General features: G+C 41.0%; 1 protein-coding gene across 3 annotated transcripts in view; it reads left to right on the forward strand.

Annotated features, from left to right (window-relative positions):
* The window catches only part of LOC311105469 (alpha-2-macroglobulin-like), a 40,413-nt gene extending 29,047 nt beyond the window's left edge, over window positions 1-11,366 (forward strand). For 2 of the 3 annotated variants that reach the window (XM_084147639.1, XM_084147641.1), the window contains exons 19-35: window positions 3,238-3,463; window positions 3,638-3,764; window positions 3,893-4,014; window positions 4,108-4,159; window positions 5,517-5,600; window positions 5,721-5,897; window positions 6,673-6,748; window positions 6,970-7,126; window positions 7,274-7,348; window positions 7,761-7,923; window positions 8,224-8,414; window positions 8,700-8,915; window positions 9,397-9,521; window positions 9,910-10,000; window positions 10,564-10,632; window positions 10,796-10,904; window positions 11,018-11,366. In XM_084147639.1, coding sequence (XP_084003765.1) covers window positions 3,238-3,463; window positions 3,638-3,764; window positions 3,893-4,014; window positions 4,108-4,159; window positions 5,517-5,600; window positions 5,721-5,897; window positions 6,673-6,748; window positions 6,970-7,126; window positions 7,274-7,348; window positions 7,761-7,923; window positions 8,224-8,414; window positions 8,700-8,915; window positions 9,397-9,521; window positions 9,910-10,000; window positions 10,564-10,632; window positions 10,796-10,904; window positions 11,018-11,058 — 2,101 coding nt within the window. In that variant the 3' untranslated portion in view covers window positions 11,059-11,366. The remainder of the gene's footprint in view (window positions 1-3,237; window positions 3,464-3,637; window positions 3,765-3,892; window positions 4,015-4,107; window positions 4,160-5,516; window positions 5,601-5,720; window positions 5,898-6,672; window positions 6,749-6,969; window positions 7,127-7,273; window positions 7,349-7,760; window positions 7,924-8,223; window positions 8,415-8,699; window positions 8,916-9,396; window positions 9,522-9,909; window positions 10,001-10,563; window positions 10,633-10,795; window positions 10,905-11,017) is intronic. The other variant, XM_084147640.1, reaches the window with a different exon arrangement.
* Window positions 11,367-13,824: the final 2,458 nt, after the last annotated feature.

The following is a 13,824-nucleotide window of genomic DNA, read 5'->3' on the forward strand; positions in this document are numbered from 1 at the left end:
GGTCTGGCTCTCGACCCGGAATCTACCCCTCCGTCTGCTCTGCCGGAAGCTGAGCCTGCGGTTTGTGGGGCAGTTTAAAGTCCTGAGGAGGATAAACGAGGTTACATACAGGTTGTTATTACCCCCTGATTACCGTATTAACCCCTCGTTTCATGTGTCCCTCCTCAGGCCGGTGGTAGCTGGTCCGCTCACCTCCTCTAGACATCGAGGGGGCCCCGGCGTACTCGGTCCGTTCCATCCTGGATTCAAGGCGTCGGGTGGGGGGCCTTCAGTATCTTGTGGAGTGGGAGGGGTATGGTCCGGAGGAACGGTGCTGGGTCCCAAGGAGGGACATCCTCGAACCCTCCCTGTTGAGGGATTTCCACCGTCACCATCCGGCTCGCCCTGCTCCACGTCCTCCTGGCCGTCCCGAGGCCGGTGCACTGCTGGAGCCGCGCGTCAAGGGGGGGGGGGGGGGGGGGGGGGTACTGTCACGACTTCCGCCGAGGCTGCCTCCCCTCCTTGTTCGGGCAGGTTTTTCGCCGTTCGTCGTCACCGGCTAACTAGCTACTGCCGATCCCATTCTCATCACTCCACTTGTCATGTCTTGTCTAGTCAATCACACACACCTGGTGCTCATTCCCCTAATTAGTATGTGTATAAGTGTTCCCTCTGTTCCCCTTGTCTTTGTGAGTGATTGTATTTGTGAGAGCGAGTAGCTCGGTTGAGCTACTCTTCCATTTGTTATTGCCAAGGTGGAATATTTCCCTTGTGATAGTTTCATTTTGACGCTGGGTGCGTTTTATTTATGTAAACGGAATAACTATAGACTTCGGTGTTTTACCTCCTGAGCCTCACTCCTTCATTCACACCTCGTCACAGCACCACTTTTCCGTTATTTATTTTTTAGAATTTGTTGAAACAAGTCATTTTTTTTTCATTTCACTTCACCAATTTGGTCTATTTTGTGTATGTCCATTACATGAAATCCAAATAAAAATCAATTTAAATTACAGGTTGTAATGCAACAAAACAGGAAAAACGCCAAGGGGGAAGAATACTTTTGCAAGGCACTGTACGTCATATCCCAGCGATAATGCCTTGCATTAAGCCTGGGCAGGGTTGGGCGGATTACTTGAAAAATGTAATCCGTTACTGATTACAGTTACATGAAAAATAAAGTTATCAGGAATGTAATGGATTACTCAAAATGATTAATGTAATCCGATTGCATTTTATTACTTTTGGATTACTGTCACTCCTAACACCAGACATTTTAAAACATTTAAAAACATGAATCTAATTCAGCATTTTTTCATTTAGAAACATGAGTATTTCCAAATTGGGGACTAGTGTGCTATCTATTCTATGTGTAAGAGCATAGTCACATGGCTCCATACTAAAATGTTCAGTTGGTGGCACCAGCTAATGATTTGGTTGCACCACATTTACAGTGGGGTCACACAATATAAAAAATTAGTAGCCTCAGCGTCTTATAAAGTAATTCAAAGTATTTAATTAACAAGTGTACTAGACTACTAAAATGGTATGATTCAAGAACCAGTGATTGTCATGAATGTGGGGTTTGACAACTAGGCAATTGTTATTATATTACTAACAAAATATTTTTCCAGAATTTTCTGATGTTTTTGTTCAATAGAGATTCATTTGTCTACATATTTTTTTGGCACTAATATCACATAGGCTAATTCATTTGGGGCTAATTCACCACCTGAGGAAGTGGTTAGCTAGATCGCTAACTAAATATAGCCTATAACTGATAGTTAGCCGTCTTATTGATATCTAACAGTAAGTGTAATGTATAGGCCTATGCACCCACTTTGAGTGGCCTATGCACCCACCTATTTAATATTGCCCTTTGTTCAATATTTGATACAATTCAGACCAGAAATCTGTGACCCTTATCTCTTGAACAGCAACAATAGTGGTTGCTTTCAATACTGTGTTTTTCCCGAAACTGCACTGCTTCAAAGCAGCAAGCAGGAACTCTGCAGTCCAGAGGACTGTCTGATTGACCAGTGGGCCAGGTGTAAATGTTTTGGAAGCCTTACCTTCAACAGAAGCCATCCACCCTTGATGGGTGATCAGCAGAACAATAAAATCTCTGAGAGCATGTTAGAAATCTTGATGGTGTGCTAAATGACAGCAATGATGACAGAGTTTTATCAAATGTTCCTATTGATATTAGATTAAGTAATCCCGAATGTAATCAGCTGTTTTTAAGAATGTAGCATTCTTACAATGTTCATTCTTGTTATCGGATTACATAATCCCTGTTACATGTAATCCGCTACTACCCAACCCTTCGCCTGGGAAGAAAACACTTCAATTGGCTCAACTTGCTATAAAGGTTGCCAGTTTGTAGTCCTAAAAGCCGAAAATGAGTTGTCTCTGGTTCGTTCAGCCATTCAAATGGGGAAAGTTCATGGGGAAAGAATAGGGTTTTGGGATAAACGCAGAAAATAAGGTCTGAGGTTAACACAGGTTTAGGAGATTTTATACTTTTTGTTCTATGAGATAATATCAGTCAGTTAACATGACATTTATGAATGATGATGCCTTTGTGCTTTATGTGCTTTTTTTATTACATAAATGCTTCAAAGTTCACAAAAAGTGACGTTAGCTGATGAAGATTATCTCATAGAACAAAACATATAAAATCTCCTAAACCTGTTTTTACCACAGACCTTATTTTTGTTTATCCAAAAACCCTACAAAAACTCCATTCATTTTCCCATAGGCTTTGTCCAGCGAACCATTGAGGAGTTAGTGCCTACATAAATACACCATTACAATTGCTCTCTATTGGCTTAACCATTGGCTTAACTTACCCCAAGGCAAATATTTGGACTATATTAGCCCACACAGCTACAACGATACACGTTCATGCTAGGTTTAAGACCTCAAATTGAAGCTTATAGAGACCCCAAATGATGCATAGAACAATTTGAATTATCTACTTTGGTTTAGATACAAGGATCATGAAACCTCTAACACAATCAATTAATTTGACTTGGTGAAAATCTTTTTTTTTTTACCTAACTTGCTTACCACTTTTTCCATGTGGGTTCTTCCTTTACAGGCTCCATGAAATGATGACCTCTTCCAAAATATTTGGTCAAATTATGAATTTTGTGTATGGTTTTCTAGAGACAAGTGTGGCTCAATTTACCCCTTTGGCTCAACTTTTCTATTTTCACTTAGTGGCTTTCTGTTTGAACTCTGACCTCTGTACAGGGAATCTGGAACAGCAGACATGCCCCTTACAGTCCCAGACACCATCACCACCTGGGAGACAGAGGCATTCTGCCTGGCCCCTGGTGGCTTCGGTCTGGCTCCTCCGGTGGAGATCACTGTCTTCCAGCCCTTCTTCCTAGAGCTCACCCTGCCCTACTCCATCATCCGTGGAGAGCACTTTGAGCTGAAGGCCACTGTGTTCAACTACCTGTCCAAGTGCATCATGGTACGGCACTGCATCATGATCGTTTCTTGAGTTGTTTCATGAGTTTCTGAAGTTGTATAACATTTTGTGTTTTGTTGCAGTTTGTCTAGTCATTGTTTATTTTAATTTTTATGTAGATCCAGGGTATCATTCTTGGGTTTTCCATGTTTTGTTTAAATTGTTCCTATTTGCCAGGTTTCTGTGACTCCGGCTCACTCCTTAGACTATACTCTCACACCCTTGAATGATGTCCAGTACTCATCATGCTTGTGTGCCAATGGACAAAAGACCTTCAGTTGGACAATGGCACCATCTGTCCTGGGTAAGTCATCAGTCTTCATTCAACCGTTCAAACAGCTGAATGGATGTCAACCTGAGTTGTGTACTCTCAGTCACCGTATTGGATGTTGTGTAACCTGTGCTGCACTCTGTCTGTCAATGTGTGTGTAGGGGTTGTGAATGTGTCCATTAGTGCAGAGGCTGTCCAGTCCCACGCTGCGTGTGACAATGAAATTGTGAATGTACCAGAGAGAGGACGCATCGACACAGTCACACAGAGCCTTCTGGTGAAGGTATGTAGTCTACTGCTGTGGTGAAACTTACTGCTGTACAGATACCATCTAGTGTAACTGCCTTTGACTGAAAATAATCTCCTCTCCTCTCAGGCGGAGGGAACAGAGAAGACCGACACCTACAACTGGTTGCTATGTCCAACTGGTCAGTAATGCATGAACTTTGAATGTTCAATGTAGTGAAGTGACTTTCATTAATGTGATGACTTATTTATTGAATCAACTAACTATGTTTAATTGTCACTCGATTAAATTAATCATGTAACAATTAACTCATTAGGATTTGGGGTACCACGGAAGAAGTTGTTTATAGAGTTACCATCTCCCGAATGTAACTCTAAAATATACATATGTTATATATCGATAACAGTCACTTATTAATCATTACCTCATATCAGTCTCATTCTGAACGTCGCATAATCCTTGGATCCGCAAGAACCCCAACCTTACTTATGAGTCAGCAATACACAAATTTGCTTAATTAATTATTTACTAGCTAACTAAATAATAACACAGAATACATACATACTTAATACATGAGAAAAGGTCCCTAGCGGACAAACAACATTATGACTGCTTGGTTATCAAAGGAAAGGGAGGGATAGATAAAGAAGGCGGGAGAGAGGGACAAAGAGAGTCAAACTTATCGTATAACATTTAGAAACTACGCTCCACATTAATCAGAATTCTTAGCACCCTAACCACCGCCCATTCGGAGAAAAATTCATCAATGTATTTACGTGTCTGTCTTTGTTCGTCGTCTCTCTGTAGAAACCAATCACTCCTATGGGGAAGGTGTTAATGAGAGCCACAGATCCACGCTTTCTGATCTAAATGTACATTTTGTTACCAAGGCTTTTTATCCTTGCGTAAAAACGGGGCGTTCCATCACGCCAACACAATGTCTGTGCTCCCTTGGGGCGTGGTTACTGACTGGGCAAAAGTTTATATGAAAAACAATTATCTCATCAGAAGACTAAAATCACATTCCTATCTTCACCAAAATACTCTCATCTTTAATCATATATTTTATACAACATTTGGGTGTAAACTTGATAGATAGAATGTGTACATTTTCCGAGTTACAGTTATTTATTGATACCATCCTTAATGACATCACAAAATAATAAAGAATATGACATGATTGTTCTTTAGGTCCCCACTGACCATTCTTAACATTCGGATGATATAAATAATGTTCCAATGTTAACCTTTTGGACAAAAAGGTTTTGGCGGCAAAAGTATTTTGAACAAAGACATTCCTTTACCAATACTGGAGAGCAAGGGAGAGATCCCCCTCCTCTGTAATTTATGGCAGAGTGTTAAGGTGTCATAACCGGCCCAGCCCCCCCTCTCTCCTCTTCTGTGGGTGAGATGGGGTCTGGTTTTTATCAGCCATTTGCCAAGCTGATCTGAGGCCTTTGGATCCTCAGCCAGGAGAGTCATGACATCACTTTGGTTGAAATGATCATCTACATTCATCTTATCATCTGTGTCCACAGGAGAAGCTCTGACAGAGGATGTGGAACTGCAACTCCCCAAGAATGTGGTGGATGGATCTAATCGAATGTCCCTCTCAGTCCTGGGTAAAATAAACCATTGTATTGTTTAGAGAGGCGTAGTGGTGGGAAAAGCAACCCTTCTCCAGTGATAACTGCTGTTTGCTATAGAGGACAGTCTTACAGAAGTCCCATGTTTCTCTGTAGGGGACATCCTGGGTCGGGCCCTCAAGAACCTGGATGGACTGTTGCAGATGCCATATGGGTGTGGAGAGCAGAATATGGCCCTCCTAGCCCCCAATATCTACATCCTGGAGTACCTGAGGAACACAGAGCAGCTCACTCCAGCAATTCGAGACAAGGCTACCAAGTTCCTCACTAGTGGTAACAGAGTCCCTCAAAATATGGATCGTATTGATTAGACACCAAACTGTAGAAAACAGGGCTGGATTTGTCCAATAAGAGCCCTTTTGTTTGTTTCCGTTGAATAATTTAAAAAAAGAATTCACCACAGTGTGCCTACGACCCTGCTATCATGTAAATGATAGCACTCCAGCATAGATGACATCACAGTGTCTTATCAACAGAGCATCACTGACCCAACACATTTCCCCACTGAAATCATTTGATCAGAGAATATTGAGGCTGCATCCCAAATGGCACCCCAAGGGTAATCAGTTCCATGTAATCTGATTACAAAAAAATCAGCTACATTACCAGCTAAAATATTGTAATCAGATTACAGATACTTTTGAAAAACTAGATTATTACTAACTTTTAAATTCAGAATTTTTCTTTGCTGAAAAAAAACACATTGACACCTTTCTGTTTTCTAGATGGATCCTTTTTTATCTTCTTCTATGCCTCTTAAGGGGAAAGTAATCCAAAAGTAACAAAGTAATCAGATTACGTTACTGAGTTTGGGTAATCCAAAAGTTACGTTACTGATTACAATTTTGGACAGGCAACTAGTAACTGTAACGGATTACCTTTAGAAAGTAATCTACCCAACCCTGCCTATTCCCTAAATAGCGCACTCATTTTTTCCTGACAAAAGTAGTGTACTATATAGGGAATAGGGTGCCATTTGGGGCACACGGTCAGTGACTATAAAAAACACATGGTCTCTTTGTTGTTCACTCTAAAAACACGCCGACAGGTTACCAAAGGCAGCTGAACTACAAGCATTTTGATGGTGCATACAGCACATTTGGACAAGGCTCGGGCAACACTTGGTGAGTATTGTGTTTTTCACCTACTGGTAAACACATTATAACTGTGTCTGTTTCAATTAAGTATTGACCAATCAAATGGCATTGTCTCTGACAGAGACCATGGATGTGACATAAGTTAAAATAAGCTGTCATTGCATGTAATGTCAAGCTCTAAGTCATGTTTATGACAACCTTATGTGGGTATTATGACGGGACATTCAAATCAAGTTCTCTTTCCTCAGGCTGACTGCTTTTGTCTTGAGATCCTTTGGCAAAGCACAGTCTTTCATCTATATTGACCCGGCAAAAATTGAGCAATCCAAGACTTGGTTAGAACGTCGACAAGGCAAACATGGCTGTTTCATCAGATTGGGGAAACTCTTTAATAACAGAATGAAGGTATTTATATTGATAATAAACTGATTAGAAGATGTAGTTGTATGTCTCGTCAGACCAGCCATAAAATAGTGAATGATGATTTCAACAGAATTGTATCAGGCTAAATACAGTTTATACACGTTTTAGTATTTTGACATTGTTTTGTAGGGTGGGGTGACAGATGAAGTCACACTGACGGCCTACATCACTGCTTCAATGCTGGAGCTCAACATGTCAGTGTCGGTAAGTAGCATCTCCACATACCCATTGTTTCTCACTACAACAATGTCCATTACAGGCAACTGAATTAGCCTCCTATATGAAGACTGTTGTGTACCTCTTACATCAACTGTCATCTACAATGTAATGAGTTGTGTATTGTGTATTTAAAATTCACAGTTAAATAATGTTTTTCTCTCAAAGTAGCCTATGCAATAAGTATAAGAATATGTTACCATAAGCAGATCTAAATGGTATTGTGCTGTTAAAACTGAGTAGGCTTAGTTACTACTGTAAACTGAAAAACTAGAAGTGCTTCAGCATGAATGTCTGTAGCCTAGTCCCAGATCTGTTTGTATTGTCATGCCAGTACAAACAGATCTGGGACCAGGCTAACATGTCTCTTAACGTGTTGCTCTGTTATTCTGTGCTCCAGGATCCTGTTGTGTATGGCAGCTTGTCTTGCCTGAGGAACTCCACCAGTGATTTGTCCAACACCTACACTACTGCTCTGCTGGCCTACACCTTTACCCTGGCAGGGGACATGGAGACCCGGGCCCAGCTTCTGCAGCACCTGGACACGATCGCATTACAAGAGGGTGAGACATATCCTGGTCCAAGATCTGTTTGTGCTGTCTTGACTTAATAGAGTTTGTCAATGGAGTAAATAGTCTGGCTCTCCAAATAGGCTCAATCAAACACCAAAGCATTTCATAGAACACAAATACAATTTGAACTCAGTTTTTGTCCAAAAATTCATTGTGCGGGTCAGAGAAGAACTGTGTATCCTGTATATTGATGAATAAGCTAGCCCCTATTTTTTCTCTCTGTGTGTTTGTGTGTGTTTGTGTGTGTGTGTGTGTGTGTGTGTGTGTGCACGCGCGCTCCTCGTCCCTCAGGGGGTCTCCTGCACTGGACTCAGACCTCCTCAGAGACCTCAGCCTCCCTGGCAGTGGAGATCAGCTCCTACGTTCTGCTGGCTTCCCTCAGTGCCTCCCCTCTGTCTACCACTGACCTGGGCTACGCCTCCCGCATCGTCAGGTGGCTGGTGAGGCAGCAGAACGCCTACGGAGGCTTCTCCTCCACACAGGTATACTTCCAAAACACCTCTGTTCCGAAATGGCACCCTGTGCTGTGCACTAGTAATGAGGCATTATTACCTTGACTTTTACCAGATCACAGGCATGTGTGTGCTTCTTGTCATTTCAAGCCTGATGAGTCTAACTTCCACTGAAATGGAGCCTAGAAATCATAATGGATGGAAATGGGAAATAGTCACTCTAGGGACTGACCAATGTAAAAATCGACCCTTTCTGTAAAATGGGATAGCTTCATTCATTTTGAACATATTTGTCTGTGTTCTATTGGTGTTTAGGACACAGTGGTGGCCCTCCAGGCCCTAGCTCTCTACTCCACCAGGGTGTTCAGTAGAGAGGGCACCAGCACAGTGACAGTACAGTCTCCCAGTGGGGGACAGCACCTTTTCGAAGTTAACCAAAACAACAAGCTTCTCTACCAGGAAAGGGCGCTGCAGGACACAGAAGGGAAGTACAGTGTGGAAGTGAAGGGCAGTGCTTGTGCCTCAGTGCAGGTCAGTGAATACACATCTCTCCTCCCAATCCTATGTTGCCAAAATACGGTTTAATCTATCACTAAAGCTACAGTCTGGGAATGTCTTTTCTGCAAAACAGCAGCCCTGTGCCACTTGATTTGGTATACAACTGAGGCAGTGGAGGCTGCTGAGGGGAGGACGGCACATAATAATGGGTGGAACAGAGCAAATGGAATAGCATCAAACACATGGACACCATGTGTTTGATGTATTTGGTACCATTCCACTAATTCCGCTCCAGCCATTACCACGAGCCTGTCCTCCCCAATTAAGGTGCCACCAACCTCCTGTGAGCTGAGGGATGGGGCTGGGGAAATGTAACTCCTCAAGAACCATTGTTATATTATTCAAGACTCAATGGTTACAATTGAAGAATTGAAGTAACCATCATACAGATATCCAGAGCCCAGACTGTTGATTGAAGAAGCCTCTCCTGACTTTTTCTATTTTTCTTTCCCAGGTGGCGCTCCACTACAACATCCCTACTCCTACTGACAGCACAACGCTCAGCATCAAGGTGAAGCCAGAGGTCGACTGCAACAGCAACTCTTTGAGACCCAGAGTCACGCTAAAACTTCAATCTCAGTAAGAATGAATGGCCATTTGCATTCACAAAAGCATTCTTTGAATACGTTTATCAATGACACTCCAAAGTGTTATTATGGAGCATGTCTTCCAGAATGGACTTGGCCCAAATTACTTGGTTTCCTATTTGTTTTTTAACTTCTAGTTTTTACCACAGGAGGTTGGTGGAATTGTATCAAATGCATCAAACACATGGTTTCTAGCTGTTTGATGCAATACCATTCCAGCCATTATTATGAGCCGTCCTCCCCTCAGCAGCCTCCACTGGTTTGTACCTAGGCTTGGATCAGTAACAGTTTGAAAACATATCAGGCAACCTGGTCTTCTTATGGCTAAAATAATCAAACTAGTTAACTTTGATATCACAGGCATCTCTTTGCTTTCACAGATATCATGGAAAGGAGCTGACCACCAATATGATTATAGTGGATTTGAAAATGCTGTCTGGTTTTGCCCCAGACCCAGAGTCTTTGGGGAGGGTGAGTTTTTTAAATAACATACGTTTATGGTGTTACCTGTGACCTTTCTCCATGTAGCTCTTGCCTCTCATCTGCGAACCTTTCTGATACTGACCTTTTTTGTCTATAGAATAACTATCTTCAAAGTAATGACTCGGTACGTCGGTTGTAAGATGAAAGCTTATTTTTAGTAATAATACTGGTTCACGTTACATTTTGCCACGTTAGATTCTAAAAAACAATAAAAGAAAGTTGCTAGGATAATCACTTGTCACTTGTACATAACTGGCGCGTTCCCATTTTTGTTACTTCCTGTCGCAAGGCATTCTGTTATTTGCAGTCAATAGCGTAATCCAATACTAACCAATACAACAGAAATATGTACATACTGTAGTTCATTCAATCTCCATCACGTGAATTCTAATACAATTACTATTGTACATACATTATGTAAATAACTGTAAAATAAAAATATATTTATATACAGCTCAATGAATTAACTGTAAACATTATCTCTGTAACCCATTAAAGTTACAACATTGTCGATGCAATATGAATGATCAGTGAATGGCTTGTCTTCACAGCTGAGAGGTTCACTTCTAGTGGATCGTGTCGATACTAAAGATGACCATGTGTTAATGTACTTGAGAGAGGTGAGACCAAACCATCCATCAGTTTGAAACAGTGCACATAACACTCAATGTAATGGAATTAATTTGTGTGGAATGTCCTTCAAAGTCAGCAAAGCTGAAATTACACTTCTGCTTGGAGGGTTTAAATACTTGTAACCAAAATGCTTTTTTTTTCTCCCAACAGTTACCGTCACTATTCCTACCTTTCAACCACACCCTGGACATCATACAGGAGCTCCCAGTACAGAATCTAAAGCCTGCGGTGGTCAAGATCTATGACTACTACCAGCCAAGTAAGTTTATATCTAACTTTCCCCAAGATGTATTTTTCCCTCTGCTTTTTAGTAACATTTAGTTAATTTGTGTTCATTTACTGAGACTTACCTGTATTTTTGGTTTTATTCAGGTGACCAGGCAGAGACAGAATATGTCTTCCCTTGCAAGTAGGGGTTACAAGCTGGTGAACTATCTGGAATTATTGGTAATTTTATATAGCTGGCCTGACCCATATACTATATGTGATATACATTATTTAGTTAACTGGGTCAATATTCCTTTATTCATTTTACCTAAATGCTGGCCAATTTGTTATTAGAGAATTCTTTACATGGCCCTATTCATTGTATTTGCCGCTCTGCAGATGTAAGAAGAAAATGACATTAACAGAGGTCACACATGCAACCCTTGAGGCATCTTTCAAGATCTCAAGTAAAGGATGTAACTTACTGGAATTAAAGTTTTTCATTAAAACTCTATTCTTGAGCATTTTTTCGTGTAGGTTTTGATGTCACACTATGGCAAGCAATGAGTTCAAAGGTTTAGGCTCAGGAGACAAGGGGAATATTGAAAGGCTTTATGTAAGACAGTAAGTCTCTTCCTGGGGAACTAGTACGCATGGATGTACCTGGCCTATCCAACAGGGGGTACTTGGGAAGACTTATGAGCTATATGTAATTGGGAGTCCAGTAAACATAAAATATCTATAAATTGTTTTTGTTAAGTTCCAGAGAGCTGCAATGTGCTGTTAATCGGTGTTGCCAACTGTACAAAGGTGTGTAAATGTTCTTTCTCAATTTTGCTCAAAGCTTTTGGTTCTCAGCTTTTTTCTTCCTCCATCTGTAATCATCATGGGCCCCTGTAGTAATAATCAAGGTGTGGTTCTCTTTTATTTCTCATCAGGGAATGGGATCCAGGAAATCCACTCACTCTAAATCCCATCAACAAATATCTTACAAGGGGATGCGTCCTGTCCTGATCATTCCCATAATGAGTCGTGGCTATAATCTCTATTATGAATATCTCCTAATAATTTATTGAGCTAATTGAGCATGGAAAGATGTAATCGAAAACATCTCACAAATCCATTTAGAGAAAGAGTAACAGAACAATCGAGATAACACAAACAGATACTATAGAGCCCTGTTGTTGACAACACAGCTCACTAAATATATTAACAAATATATCAAAACATTTAATGAGAATTATGAACATATGAGTATGCTGTGAAAAACAGTACTTTTGAAGAGTAGCAAGACTCCTCATGACTTAACAATGGGAAATTAAAAACGTCCTTGTTATGGGTTAACAAGTGTACATGCTGATCTGATATCAAGAAAGAGTATTCAATCACACTCCACTTTAGATGTCAATAAAATACATCCTGTTTTTTGCTCAGAGAAGCTGCAACACAAGCCCACTTGATTGGACAGTAGCTCTTTAAACCCCCTCCCCCCTCCCAACTCCTCTTATTTTTCCTTCTGCTCTCTTCATTTGTGCCCTGCCCAGCCTACAACAGTGATTCTCACATTTCTGGTCTCTTATATTGCCATATACTGTACATATTGCATTGCTGAAGCTAGAACGACGTGAACATCGAAGACAGCCCTGAAATACAGTCAACAGTGACAACGGTAAGATAAGACAAGATCAGGTGTGGCTTAAAGATGGCGGACTGAATACAGCTGTGCAGATCACGTCAAGATAAACACGTAATATTCAATATCTGTACGTTTGACTAAATATTAGCACTTAACTCCACATACTCGTGGGTAATACCCTTCAATATGGATAACAACACAAAACAAATTATAAGGCTAGAGACATTTATTGACCAATATCACCAAAACAATCAACACCCAAACATGACGGAGAGTAAACATGGAGAACCAATCCCCCCCAAAAAACGACAGTCCTCGACGGACACAGAAAATGGATCCTTTTCTCCATCCGGAATGGTAAGGGTGGAAACCAATCTGTTACAGTCGATAAATGATAAACTGGGCATACTTGATTTACACTACCAGTCAAAAGTTTGGACACACCTACTCATTCAAGGGTTTTACTTTATTTTTTAAATATTTATTACTTTGTAGAATAATAGTGAAGACATCAAAACTATGAAATAACACATGGAATCATGTAATAAACAAAAAAGTGTTAAACAAATCAAAATATATTTTATATTTGAGATTCTTCAAATAGCCACCCTTTGCCTTGATGAAAGCATTGCACACTCTTGGCATTCTATCAACCAGCTTCACCTGGAATGTTTTTCCAACAGTCTTGAAGGAGTTCCCACATATGCGGAGTACTTGTTGGCTGCTTTTCCTTCACTCTGCCGTCCGACTCATCCAAAACCATCTCAATTGGGTTGGGGTCGGGGGATTGTGGAGGCCAGGTCATCTGATGCAGCACTCCATCACTCTCCTTCTTGGTAAAATTGACCATACACAGCATGGAGGTGTGTTGGGTCATTGTCCTGTTGAAAAACAAATGATAGTCCCACTAAGCCCAAACCAGGTGGGAGGGCGTATCGCTGCAGAATGCTGTGGTAGCCATGCTGGTTAAGTGTGCCTTGAATTCTAAATAAATCACAGACAGTGTCACCAGCAAAGCACCCCCACACCATAACACCTCCTCCTCCATGCTTTATGGTGGGAAATACACATGCGGAGATCATCCGTTCACCCACACCGCGTTTCACAAAGAGACAGCGGTTGGAACCAAAAATCTCAAATTTGGACTCCAGACCAAAGGACACATTTCTACCATTCTAATGTCCATTGCTCGTATTTCTTGGCCCAAGCAAGTCTCTTCTTCTTATTGGTGTCCTTTAGTAGTGGTTTCTTTGCTGCAATTTGATCATGAAGACATGATTCACACAGTCTCCTCTGAACAGTTGATGTTGAGATGTGTCTGTTACTTGAAATCTTT

This window comes from Coregonus lavaretus, assembly GCF_964263955.1.
Source record: "Coregonus lavaretus genome assembly, chromosome: 30".
Taxonomy (NCBI): Eukaryota; Metazoa; Chordata; class Actinopteri; order Salmoniformes; family Salmonidae; genus Coregonus; species Coregonus lavaretus.